This window comes from Saccostrea echinata, unplaced genomic scaffold (genome assembly GCF_033153115.1).
Source record: "Saccostrea echinata isolate AGI-Se365-2 ecotype Australia unplaced genomic scaffold, CSIRO_AGI_Sech_v1 ptg000005l, whole genome shotgun sequence".
Taxonomy (NCBI): domain Eukaryota; kingdom Metazoa; phylum Mollusca; class Bivalvia; order Ostreida; family Ostreidae; genus Saccostrea; species Saccostrea echinata.
The window spans coordinates 3807564-3822088 of NW_026889754.1; the positions used below are offsets into that span (position 1 = coordinate 3807564).

At 35.4% G+C, this 14525-nt stretch overlaps 1 protein-coding gene across 1 annotated transcript; it reads left to right on the forward strand.

Annotated features, from left to right (window-relative positions):
• Window positions 1-630: 630 nt before the first annotated feature.
• LOC133179531 (uncharacterized) lies at window positions 631-1704 on the forward strand. The gene has a single exon (XM_061314266.1). The coding sequence runs from the start codon at window positions 631-633 to the stop codon at window positions 1702-1704; it is 1074 nt and encodes a 357-aa protein (XP_061170250.1).
• Window positions 1705-14525: the final 12821 nt, after the last annotated feature.

Sequence of the window (14525 nt, forward strand, 5' to 3'; positions counted from 1 at the left end):
ATCCTGGTGGCTGAGGTCTGCAGGTGCTGGGTGTAACGCACCTGACATGACCAACACTCCACTTTGGCCCCATGTTCATCTAGACGGGAGGTCAAGTTTGGCCCGACTTGATCAATCGGCTAGTCATGCCGAGCTGATAATATCTGCATGCCTTAGTATTGATGTTTTGCAATTTCTATAATTATATTTCTTCTTCGTTTTGCAATGTTCCAATACACCGACGTTTCCATGTTGATATATATATATATATATATCAAGCGGTGGCTTAGGGTTAATCAGGCATATTCTGTCTGAGTATAGTTTCTTTGTATCCTCTTGGTATCAGTCTTACTGGATGTCCGTTTGACTAGATATCGCCCTTGTTGGCGCTCCGAGGCGGGCGGGGAGCAAGGACTCTGAAACTTTTCTCAACTAACTATGGCTCTTTCAAAAAAACGTTGTTACCCATCAGGTTTTGAAATATCTTTTAATGATGAACAAAATAATTCTGTTGTGCAACACTGGCCCCGCTTCATCATATTTGAAGCACAGATTTCAGATCAACATACAAAGCCTTTGACAAAAGTATCGCCTTTTATAATACAAAAAGGTATACAGAGGGTTATTGGTACACCAAAGTCGGTTAAAAAGATGAAAACAGGTGCTCTTCTCATTGAAGTAGCCAAAAAACAGCATTCAACATCCTTGTTGGCACTAAAAAAACTTGCAGATATACCTGTACTTGCAAAAGTTCACAGTGGACTCAACCAAAGTAAAGGTATTCTATTTGACAGAGACCATGACATGGATGATATTCCTGAACAGGAAATCCAATCTGAATTGGAGTCCCAGGATGTGGTCTCTGTGAAACGGTTCACCAAAAAACGTAACGATAACATTGAACCTACAAATACTTACCTTCTTACCTTTGGAATGCCAACCCTCCCTACGAACATCAAAGTTGGGTTGTACCAAATGAAAGTTGAACTGTTCATCCCAAATCCGCTTCGGTGTTTCAAATGCCAGCGATTTGGGCATGGACAAACTAATTGCAAAGGCACAAAAACATGTTTCAGGTGTGGTGACGAGGGCCATGACGGCAAAGGTTGTCAAAAGGAACCTAAATGCAAGAACTGTAAAGGTAACCATATGGCTTCTTCAAAACAATGTCCTTTATGGAAAAAAGAAAAAGAAATTCAAAAAGTAAAATCTGAGAAAAGAATACCGTACCCAGAAGCAAAGAAGCTAGTCAACATGTACAGTGTTCCTAGACCAAATTTAACATCATATGCAACTGTTTTAAAATCGTCCTCAATGAAGGACGTTTCTACTCAGGTTTCTGAGAATGATATTCTTAAGCAAACCTTAACATCTAAGATGTCTACGTCATCAAATGACAAAGCTAAATCTGTTTCGACACCTGCTTCTGCAGGACCTGCAGCTGTGGCTGCACCAAACCCTGTGGCTACGACTGCATCAAAGTCAACAGCTGCGGGTATATCAAAATCATCTGGGAGACAGAATAGATCTCCCTCTAAAAACACTAAGAAGCAGTCGAGTGATCGATTACCGAAAGCAGCAAAAGATCCCGTCGCTCTGCATAATAAATATGGGGTCTTTGAGGAAATGGACGTTACACCATGCCATTCTTCCTCGCGAGTCCGAAGTGAATCGCCCAATAAAAATAAAGGGAGGATTTCCCCCATTTCCCATCATAAGAAATAGAAATGAATCATCCTACATTCATACAATGGAATTGTCGAGGTTTTAGGGTTATTTTTAACGAATTATCATTACTTATTCAGGACCATTGCCCGGTAGCTTTATGTTTACAAGAAACACATTTGAAAGAAACAGATAAGATCAATATTAAAAACTATAGTATGTATAACCATTATGCTCAAACTGATAGAGCATCTGGTGGTACTTCTATAGCAATTAACAATAAATACATTCACAGCCAAATAAGTTTGAAAACTAATCTTCAGGCAGTAGCTGTACGCCTTTCCCTTGATAAAACAATTACCCTTTGTTCTGTATATGTACCCCCACATTATCAATTACAACTTTTAGACCTCACAAAATTAATAAAACAACTCCCTGCTCCATTTCTGATTGTCGGTGACTTTAATGCCCATAATCCGCTATGGGGTAGCGATAAAATCACAGATAAAGGGAAAATAATTGAAGATGCAATATCGCATCATAATCTTTGTATACTTAATGACGGTTCAAACACCTACTTGCATCCGGGTAATGGTTCATATTCTTCAATAGATATCAGTTTAGTAGATCCTTCTTTACTCCTAGATCTAAGTTGGTCAGTGCATGATGATTTATGCGGGAGTGATCATTTCCCAATTATTCTTAAAGTACATAAACCCTCCGAAAACAACAATGTTCAAAACTGGAAATTAAACAAGGCTGACTGGAATAAATTTGAATACTTATGCTTACAAAATATTTCTGTTGAAAAATTTGAAAACCATCCTGATCCTATTCAAAATTTTAATGAAATACTATTAAATATCGCAAACGAATGTATACCTAAAACCTCGACAAATTCTACTAGAACGAAAAAACCATGGTTTACAGAAGAATGCAATGAAGCGATAAAAGCTCGCAAAAAAGCAGAAAGATAATTTAATAGATTACCTACATCATCAAACTTAAACAATTTTCGTGTATTTAGAGCAAAAGCTCGCAGAACTATTAATTTTAGCAAAAGAAAATCTTGGAAAAAGTTTGTTTCAAATCTAAATTCACATACCCCCATAAATAAAGTTTGGAACGCAATAAGAAAAATAAAAGGAAAAAGTCCTGAAAAATATCAACATCTTAGTATTGGAAATCAAATTATTACTGATAAGAAAGAAATATCTAATGAAATAGCCAATGCAATCTCCCAGAATTCCTCGACAAACAACATGAGTCCTAGTTTTATAACATACAAAAATACTCAAGAAAAGAAAACATTAGATTTTACATCCGAAAACAAAGAATGTTATAATGAACCATTTACTTTTGAAGAGTTGCAAAAATCTCTAGATAAATCTCACGACACAGCTGTAGGACCGGATCATATCCACTATCAATTAATTAAACATCTTCCTAGAGAGAGTAGAGAGTGTCTTCTGCAAATTTTTAATATTATCTGGAAACGAGGGGATTTTCCACCTTCCTGGACTCAAGCCACAATTATTCCTATTCCAAAACCTGGAAAGGACCATGCAAACCCTAATAATTATCGACCAATTGCGTTAACAAGTTGCTTATGTAAAACCATGGAACGGATGATCAATGAACGATTAATATGGTTTCTTGAAACCAATAACATTCTTACAAATATACAATGTGGTTTTAGAAAAAACCGAAGTACTATTGACCAGTTAGTAAGACTGGAGACCTTTATTAGAGATGCTTTTGTTAAAAAAGAGCATGCTGTATCTATATTTTTTGACTTAGAAAAAGCGTACGATACTACATGGAAATATGGTATTTTAAAAGATCTTTACAATATTGGTCTCAAAGGAAATTTACCTAATTTTATTAAGGACTTTTTAAAGTGCGATTAGGTTCTACAGTTTCAGACAATTTTGAACAAGAAATGGGTGCACCACAAGGAAGTATTCTTTCAGTCACATTGTTTAGCATTAAAATAAATAGTTTGGCTGAAGTACTTAAAAATGATATGCATGGTAGTTTATATGTTGATGACTTTGTTCTGTATTATAAGTCCAAAAATATGAATTTTATTGAGCGGCGGTTACAATCATGTCTAAACAAAATTCAAAATTGGGCCGATAATAATGGTTTTAAATTTTCAATGAGTAAAACGGAGTGTGTGCATTTTTGTTTAAAACGGAAAACCCATGATGATCCAAATTTGCAATTAAATGGAAATCCAATAAAAGTAGTTAAAGAAATAAAGTTTTTAGGTGTCATCTTTGATAATAAACTCTTTTATTCCACATATAAAGATGCTTAAGGAAAAATGCTTAAAGGCACTAGATATTATTAAAGTTATAGCAAACACGAAATGGGGAGCTGATAAAAGTACCCTACTTAAACTGTATCGCTCTTTAGTAAGATCGAAACTAGACTATGGGTGTATTGTGTATGGATCAGCTAGGACTTCCTATATAAAAGCTCTCGACGCAATCCATCATCAAGGTCTTAGATTGTGCTTGGGGGCTTTTCGGACATCTCCTAAAGATAGTTTATATGTAGAGGCAAATGAACCACCTCTAGATTTAAGAAGAATTAAACTTGCTTTACAGTATATAATTAAATTAAAAGCAAACACCGATAATCCTGCTCATGACTGTGTTTTTCATCCACAAAATGCACATTTATTTGATAAAAACAAGAAATGCATAAAACCACTTTGTTTTCGATTTAAAAATCGTATTAGAGATTCTGAACTACCATTGGATATTGTCAAACCTACTACTCTTTCTGAAATACCACCATGGAAATTAATTAAACCAGTAGTTAACAAATCCTTATCCGAACTAAAGAAATCAGAAACAAATCCCCTCATTTTTCAACAGAAATTAGCTGAAATAAAATCTAAACATCCTACAACAGAAATTTACACAGATGGTTCTAAGGACAGAGGTAGGGTTGCTGCCGCTGCAGTGGTCAAAAATGATGTGTTTTCTATTCGACTTCCGAACGAAGCAACAATTTTTACGGCCGAAGCAAAAGCTATACAACTAGCTTTTGAATATATGACAACTTCTAGTGAAAAATCGTTTACAATATTTTCAGACTCGCTCTCATGCTTAGAGTCCATACACAATATGAACACAGATCACCCATACATTTTGGATATATTGACTAAGTTCTATCATCTGACTCAACAAGGTAAAGAAATTGAATTTTGTTGGATTCCGAGTCATATTGGTATTCCGGGTAATAACAAGGCCGATAGTTCTGCAAAAGCTGCTCTTCAATATGAAATCGTTTCTTTTAAAATTCCTTACACCGATCTAAAGTATTTAGTCAAACTTTATGTAAATTCTCTTTGGCAGATATTTTGGGATTTTTGTGATAATAATAAATTGTATGCAATACAAAACAAAGTTAATCAATCATCTGATTTCGGCCTGAAACGTCAGGACGAAGTCATTATTTCAAGAATACGAATCGGACATTCAAGATTTACCCATTCATATCTTCTAGACAAAGAAAATCAACCTGAATGTGTATCTTGCGAATGTGCAATAACTATACACCATATTCTTTTGGAATGTTCTGATTTTTCGCCTATACGAAAGAGACTATTTAATAATGTGCGAACAATGCAGGATCTTTTTACAAACATTAATCCTTGTACAATTATACAATGCTTACAAGAAACTGATTTTTACAACAAGATTTAATGTACATATTTTTTATTAGTATTTTTGTAATTTTCAATTTAACTTTTCATTTTATTTTTAAATTTCATGTCCGTCGGATGGGACGTTAAATGGTGCCCCGTGTCAAGGATTGCAACCCCCTTGACACGCTAAAGATCGTTTCTCTGGTTTTCGAAAAAGAGTAGGCTCATTGGGGGCCGCCAAAGAAACCCAAAACTTCCAAAACCGTTCCTATATTTAAATTCCTACCGCCGAAATATGGCTGAAATATTGCCGACTCGGCGTAAAACAATAATAATCAATCAATCAATCAATGAAGGGCAAGTTGGACGTGAATGGTCTCTGAAAGGCTGTTGTTGAAAGTATGACATGCATAAAGACAAGTTTGGCTTTCTAGAAAGCCTGAAATGTCATCTCTTTGGCTTCATTAATGTCACAGAGTAAACAGTGGAATGTAACATTTGTTTTCAGCTATTATAGGCAGGAGAAACGTGGGGGTGGGGGTGTCAAGCGATCTAGTTGAAGCTGTTCTAAGATCAAATTTTACTGAATTAGATTGAACGTAACTTTCCTGAACAATCTTTGACTAGAAAAAAAGGAGGGTGTCCAAATTTCGTGGATGAGAAGGGAAGATGTAAACTTTCTGACTTTTTCGAAAAACACATTTATTTGGGGAGGACATGACAATAGTGCAACAAAAAGTGCATGTGGGGAAGGGGGAGGCCTTTCAGTTAACATTTGTAACAGCAAAAGATTATGCTTAAATAAATTGGGATGGTGTTGCCATCCTGATGACACGTGTCTGTATTATTTAAACTGTGTGAAAATATTTTCAATTCATTTCAAATATTTTTTTGTACAATATATTTTTAAAAAGTAACCACTAAGCAGTATTCGTAAAATTTGTAAAGAATTATTACACAATTAAATGTATAAAACCTTAGCGTTCCTTTTGACTTTATTTCATTGCCGCCTACTCTGACGGCAGTCAACAAGTTTTAAAGCGCTAACAAATTAGGTCCTGCCCTCAGCTGACTTCCAAAGATTTTCATTAATCGTATTCTCCTAAGTGACTTAATTGGCCATTGAGCCACTGGGTATATAAAGGTGAAAATGAGCTACTCTTACATCAAAACCTTCTACTGTCCAGATTTAACTTTTAACACTTTATATAAAATAATTACATGTACACGCTACTGAGAAAAAGGCATAGAAAACTGAAAAAAATACCATCAACGTAACTTTTCTTGCAATACACAGAAAGCCTATACTTTTAAACACATGGCTTATCCAAAGAAATAAAGCTCACATGAATTTAAATAGATGTAAGTATTAAAATTCAAATGTTATCAGCTAAAATTAAGCATTTACAAATTATCTATAAAAAAGATCCAAATCTTTAGGCCGTTTTAGGTAATAATCATTCTATTTAATAATTTTGGTTTTATTTCAAGAATAGGAGATGTGATTTAATATATTTTTCCCATTAACCAACAATGCAATTTTAAATGACATATATATATAAAGAATTCGAAAATGATTGCAGGTGCTTTAATTATAAATCCTTAGAGCGCGAGTCAAGTAAAGAAATTGCGTCTTTTATATGCAGGGGTAGCAATATTGTATTTAAAGAAAAAAAGAATAGTGCAGACATGCGTGAAGATACTCATAGTGATTCGTTATGATCATCTATTAATGCCTATAGTTTCTTAAATCGCAGACATTTGTGCATGTCTCTGCTAAACTTGTGCTTTTAATTTCTATAATTTTTCCCCCTCGTAATAGCATTCGCTGAATAGATTTGTTTAATTTTAAAATGGCAGTAAGTTATCGAATGACTAAAGTACACACAAAAGTAAAGTTTTCGCTATCAATTCATACCAGTTGTATTTATGCATTTAATGCAAGTATTTGTGTAAATGTTTTCATTTCTGTAAATTCATGGATCCACGCCTTGGCTGATCTATTCGATGCCATGTGTTTAGTGCATTTTAATACACACGCGCTGACCATCATTTACGCAATAGCCTAACGTTAGATGACTACATGTATTTTGAAGACCCACCACTACCCAAGCGATCCTGTCTCTTTGACTTTTTATGATTCCTGTGTAGTTTTTCTTTCAGATGGCCTGTTTTGTTTGATGATGAAACAGATCGCTCATTCTTTGTGCAGTTTTGTTTACATCTCTATATTAAGAAATCGCGTCATTTGCCAGACTACCAGCTTATCAATGGCAGCTTACACTGGGACTTCATATCCGGATAACAAACTTAATTTGTCATCTCTCTCGAGAGATGACAACAAGACCCCTATAAAATCCGCCATTTGCAATGTACTTTCGGTTTCAAATCTTAACATTTGGACAAAATAAACAGGGAAAACAACATTCCAGAGGCTATCGAAGTCCAACTTGCCCTTCATTGATAAACATATATTCTTTCTGCAATGATGGATTTCACTAAAAGTACGGAATTAATTAGGTGTAGTTTTTAAAAATATATGCATTTTTTTGAAAGAATTTTTCTCGATAAATATTTTTTTTAAGTATTTGTTATCAAATGATACATTCTATCTGTTAATCAAAGATATATTTATAAACTGTAAAAGTTTTAACGTTATAAACCACATAGTTTTGGAGCTATTGTAAAACTAAATTTTTGAACATGTTGACCTTTGACAAAACCTTAAGGCAAATGATGTTTCTTCTAAGCTCTGTTGAGATGGTACTATGGTTCTCCTCTCTGAATCCCGGGAACTGCCTAATCAACATTCTATTGACTTTATTGCTTTAGCTCACATCTCCCGTTCATAGCCATTATCTCCAGTGACAGGGCGTAACATCTTCGGCTGAGGCAGGCAACATTTACCTGTTCCTTCAAGGAACTCTCAAATCGACCCTGTGTTTTAACCAAAATAAAATTAATATATTTTTTCAGATAAAGGCTTCCAACCAGATCACATGAATCATATTTCTATTCATAAGTAGATAAAACAAATCATTCTGTGAATAAAACTTTTCAATTAAAAATAATTCTTACGTACATGTCCATCTTTGATATCAAATAAACCACGAAGTATTTCCAAAGTGAATAGTTAAAAGCGTATTAGATCTGTGTGAATTAACCATCAATATACCAGCTTAATCATGACAAGTTTGTAATTATGTCATATATCTTGTTGTATTTGAATGTAACTATTTTATAAATATACCAATAAAAACAATATCAAAGTTAAATCCTTATCATCACATGGATCAAATTATTATATGAGAGAATTTTTTTGGATTTTCGGAAAAGGATTTTGGTTTTAACATAGATGCAAGAAAGAATTATTTTTTATTGGGTTTTCTGAATAAACACACATAAATGTTTATAATATTTCTTCATTTAATACAAGATTGGTTCCATAAACATGAAAAAATTAAAATCTACTTGTTTTAACAATTGTTAATGTAATTTCTAGGGTAGCATAGAAAACAAGATAGCATGTGAAACAAAATTATCGTTACAACTATTTAAAAAGAATTGACATATCTAATCGTCATATTGAATGTTCCTGAGGAAAACACTTGAGTAATGTTTGTCACTATCTGTTATTTTGGCCGGAGGCATCTTTCTTCAAGGTAGGCAACTCCACAAACCCTGCGGAGAAGATGTTAGTCCCACACACTTGAAATCGTACCATTCTTCTTTACAATATTTTAGTCCCACACACTTGAAATGTCCAGAGTCGCATGCACGCATATCATCGAAGATCTCGGACTTTTCTATAATACAGACTGTATTGTCTTGAGATACACTGCGGTTTACCTCAATGCGAACAAAAAGAAAGCCTTCAACAGTGGAAGCACATTCTCACTAAAAAAATATCCATCCTGTCAAATGTGCTACACATGACTTCCACGTGAGGTTCAACAAACGAAATGACAGAAGTCAAAGTTGCATGCCGCCATATGTTATTGAACGAGGTAGATGTAAAGATGTGATGACAGGCTGGTTATTGCACTGTTTTCCTGTAGCACTTTAAGGTAGAACCCTAGTTTTTTTTTTTAAATTTAACTGAACAAGGACGAGTGTTCTCATTTACTTTCAACTATTGTAGTCCTTTTCCCACAGTATTGATAGTCTATCACGTTATCCGATAATATTGATAGTCTATCACGTTATCCGATAATATTGAAAGTCTATCATGTAATCCGATAATATTGATAGTCTATCACGTTATCCGATAATATTGATAGTCTATCACGATAATATTGAAAGTCTATCACGTTATCCGATAATATTGATAGTCTATCACGTTATCCGATACTCGGTCACTCAGTCTTCCTCCTAGGCACCTGATCTCATCTCTGGAATTCCCAGGGTTCCATGTTTTATTCCCTTTTCCATATTTGTATTGTTGATATATTTTTTTTTAGATCGATCACTATTCATTATCTTCACCATCGTCAATGTGACGTGTTAACATTTAAACTTTTTCAGCTTTTTCTCTTAAAGATAAAATGATCTGGAAAAAATTCTTAAGAAGTAATTTCACCCTATATTTCAGAAAGAGTAACAAATACCTGTATGAAATGCCTTAGCTGTTAAACATGAGAAGTTCCAAAGTCCTGACTAGTCTGTGCAATCTAAGGAAACGTGTGCAGAATCTCGGTCTTTACTAGTTAGTGGATCATCTACGGTACATTGTGTCCATCTCCAGTATGCCTTCTGTTGTACGTTAAAAAATAATTATAGTAATCAGAGTTCAGCTTGTAAATCAGATATTGAAATAAATTAATAAAGATAAGAAAATGATGGGGGAAAAAACGTGTAAAAGCCTGCTGAATTTGTGCAGTGGTCAGATGATTGTATGAAACATGTTTATGTGCTGCAACGGAATCCACGCTGCCCTATGAAATCTGTCAATGTGCATCTGCTGCAAAAGATCTACAACTGTTCTGTGGAATCAATGCATCATTTACATGTGCTTTAACAGGAACCTCGCTTGTTTGTGGAATCTGAAGAACCGCAACGGGATCCTCGCTGTCAAGTGGAAATTTGTACGCCATTAAAATTGTTGCACCTCTGTGAAACATGCTTATCTGCTGCAAATGCTCTACACTGGTTTATGTATCATGTGCAAGTTCTCCAACAGAATCCGTTTCCAAAATTCCCTCTTAGGTACAGGAAATGAAAAATTCCCATTGTAACTCCAAGTTAATATATATAAATTCTTAACATTCTTTGTTTTTTAACTGCATGTAAAACGAAATATCCAAGCTGAACTGATAGGTTGAATAAAATTATACCTTTTGCCTTTTCTATTTCAAGAACGTTGTATCCCAGATAGGTTAGAGTAAATAATTTAAACTCATTCACTTTTTGGGTGGCTTCTTCCAATCTCTTCGACGTATTTTATATTTCAGTGTTTAGACAGGCCCGCGATAACTAATCAGCTACTGATAAGGAAGGATTCCTATCTTCCTGGCATCTTTCTTTGGTAACTTCACGCACAAACCCCCGAAAGCATCAACTGGGTGTATATTCAACGACTTGGTAAATGCGGGCTCATGCATTCCTTGGTTTAGGTACATTTTTAACAGTGGAGTAGCGAGTAGAATTTTTCTGACCCGCAAGCCCCTGGAAGTCGACGAGGATTTTCACTCAAAAAATTTTACGGGCATGTTCTTGCATGTGAAATCTAATAGTCTGTAGATTATGCATGTGGTCAGGCCTCTGGTCAGGAAGAGGATTTCATCAAGAACGCATTGAAAAATCTGTTTTTCACAAACACGTCGTGTGATTTTTTGTTAAACTAGGGTTAAATCTCGGTTATCATTTTCTGTAACCAGACACTTGTTTCAAGCGCACTGAAATCGCAACATATCTGATGCACGGAAAGCCCCTACTGTTTCAAAAGATCTCTATATGTCATTGATATTTTGTGTTTAATAGCATTCTTATCCATGAAAATAACATGCGAGGAATTGAGATATGGTGTTTGTAACTGCTCAGAAACCATCTACTAGATACGTCTTAAGTCTCATGATGCATTGGTAACATAAAGACGATTGATAAACAGACAACACGAAGCCTATATATACACTTATTATACCTCCATTAAGAATACTCAAATTTGATTGGCATGTTAGAAGGCTTTTAAACTCAATAATGCCTCCAAAAAGTACCGTTTACAGCAATAATGACCTAGGAATCATTGCACGTGGGGTATAATGACCCGGTCATTATAAATAATGACCGCTAAAAATGACCTGTTAATCTAAATTCCATTCAAATTAAAAATTTATGCATACAGTAATGATTGTTCATTATAAAAATGGCGCTATAAAAATATGTATAGTCTTTTTATGATACGAATACGATTGGCCTTTAGATGCGCCATAAAATTTATCGTTTTCATTGAAACTTTCGTTACAATGTCAAATTCCACGAATGCAGACTTGGCTCTTTTATACAGTAATAGTCTGCATCAGATTGTCATTGTACTTGGGAATGGTATTTATGAATTTGTTACTGACAATCACAGAGTGTTTTAATAAATCGGCGGTGCAAAAACTTACAAGACTTGCATGCGAAAAGTAAACAACTTCACTAGCGGATCCCGATGTAACACTAATAATAACATTTCATAGGCCTACACAACTGATTATTTTAGTAATTAAACCTACAAAAATTGTCTTAACTTATATCGGTATAATAAAACAATTGATTACCCCTTTTGAGTTCAACATGGTGAAATAAAGACCTTCGACCTGACCCACTCGCTGACCTGACCTGACCTCGGCCGCTACGCGGCCTCGGGTAGCGGCCTCGGTCAGGTCAGGTCACCTCGTGGGCCAGGTCTCGGGTCCTTATTTCACCATGTTGACCTCATAAAGGGTAATTAATTGTATAATGGAGACCACAAAATCAATGAGCAAACAGCCACTCATGCTTCTTTTGAACATGAGTGGGTTTTTGTCCACTATGATTGTATAGATCCAGAAGGCATTTTTTTTATCCTGCCTTACTAAAAGCCTTGCTTTTAAGATTTTTTTCTTTCTACTTTTTTTCTAAAATTTTTAAAAGTTGCATGTTTTCCAAGGCTGTAGTTTTGTGGCCATCATGAGCTATTTCAATAATATTGACTTACGGCTTAAATTTATTTGAAGCTGATCCATGATAAGAAATCTTTCCCGTCATGATCTTGCAGACGATTGTTTGCATATAAAAGTTTTTCAAAATCATGTCTCCATCGCATCTCCCCTTTACTTATAAAGTGAAACCTACAACTTCTTAAAGCTTGTTTAGGACTTCATGAAACCTTCAATGATGCTGGCACCTAAGTTGTACTGTACCAATAAGTGTTTAACCCATTTCATTTGGAAACGGTAAACCTTTTTAGTTTTCGTTAACTCCATATTTCATTGCTGTAAATTATCTCATTCCTTGAAAGAAAATTCAAGATACAATGGTATACGATGGCCATTATCAGCCAGTCTGAAATAATATTGCATGGACTATTTTTTGGTACATGTGCATTTCTTGAAATTTAACAATGCATGTACAAAAATATAAAAAGTTACAACTTCGCGGAAAGACAAAATGTACAATTCTTTAACATTGTACAAGTACAGACAAAAAATCTAAAGCAGCTTATTAAAAAAACACTTTGTGGCTATAATTACTGTCATTATTAAAATAGATTAACTCCAATTTCTGACCCATTGTTCTTTTTATTATTAAAAATAGAATGAGCCTAATTTCTGACTCTTTTTATGTTTGTTCATCTACCTTTACATGCCCTTGTTTTTGCTAGCGCTCTCGAACGCTAGCAACTACGTTAGTCTATATTTCTGGAATACGCATGCTCGACTTTCATTTGCAATTTCATTCAAGATGTTTTTGGCTGAACCTTGCAAACATAAGCAAGTAATGATATTGAACTGTTGCAGTTGTCCTGGTGAGCAAGTACTGGGCCCTGCAAAGAAGAAGAAACAGTTGATGTGGTCAAACTTCTTTCATAAGTCTTCAGTTGTGCACCATGACGTTTGATTAGCTTGCCATTGGATGACATGAGGGTATATATACCAGATTTGTTTATTTTGGTAATGATGTGTACCCAGCCATTTTTCCTCATCCAATGCCCATTTTCGTCTTCCGCTTCAGGTTCTGTAGCAGAACTAGGTCGGTAACCTGGAAATTGTACCCAACTACATCGTGGCATTTGTCATAGTTGGTCTTCTGCTTCTGGGCACGGGAAATGTCCTCGGCATCCTGAAAAATTTAATTTCTGCAGTCAATGGCAGTTGTACGGTTTTCTAATTTCTGAAAAGCTAACCTCTGTGCAGGGTTCGAGTTTGTTTTGATGCGTGTCCCTATCTCCCATGGGTAGATTGGTGAAAAAGTGTGGAAGACAGTTTATGGCTGAAAGCACATGATCGATATATTTTTGGTCAGTCGTCTGGATTGTCGTGGACTACTTTCCGCAGACTCTGCTTAAGTGTTGGTTTGGTCCATTCATCTAGGCCATTGGCTTGGGATGATGCATGTAACTCTTCTTCCTATGGCGCAGTTTCCCTTCTTGGTGATGGGTTTTACATCTGTCATTTCCTGCTGGGGAGTCGCTCGCGTGGCGCAGTATTACAGCGTCTGCTCTAGGGTCGCGGAGTAAGGAGTTAATCCTTACGTCGCGGGTCGGAATTCCACTGTGGGACGTAGAGACCGGTCCTTTGGGTGAGATCATATAAACCGAGGTCCCGTGTCGCAGTAGGTGCTGGCACGAAAAGACCCCTCACTGCTCAATGGCCCTAAGTGCCGAGTATAGGTCAAATTTGCAATTCTCCAACGGTTAGTGGTGGCGTCTCCATACTTGGAAAAATTCTCGAGATGGACGTTAAACAACAACAAAAAAAACGTCCATCTTCACAAACAATGACCATTAAACATTACTAAACACCAGTATTAGCTTTTAAAATATACAAATATACATATATATTATCTGCAGCATTCAATTGCATGCATATTATTACACTTACGTATTATTCTATTAAATGAGTGCCTTAATTAGGGTAGATAGAATGTTCTATTGTCCTACGGACCCAGTTTAACGGTAGAATTCGTTCCGTGTATTGGCAATGTTGCAAAATAAACACGGGCGATAACTCGTACTCTGTGTTTTTTCTATGAACAA

Bases quoted from the DNA above. Each gene is read 5' to 3' on its own strand.
- LOC133179531 (XM_061314266.1), top strand. From the start codon at position 631: ATGAAAACAGGTGCTCTTCTCATTGAAGTAGCCAAAAAACAGCATTCA.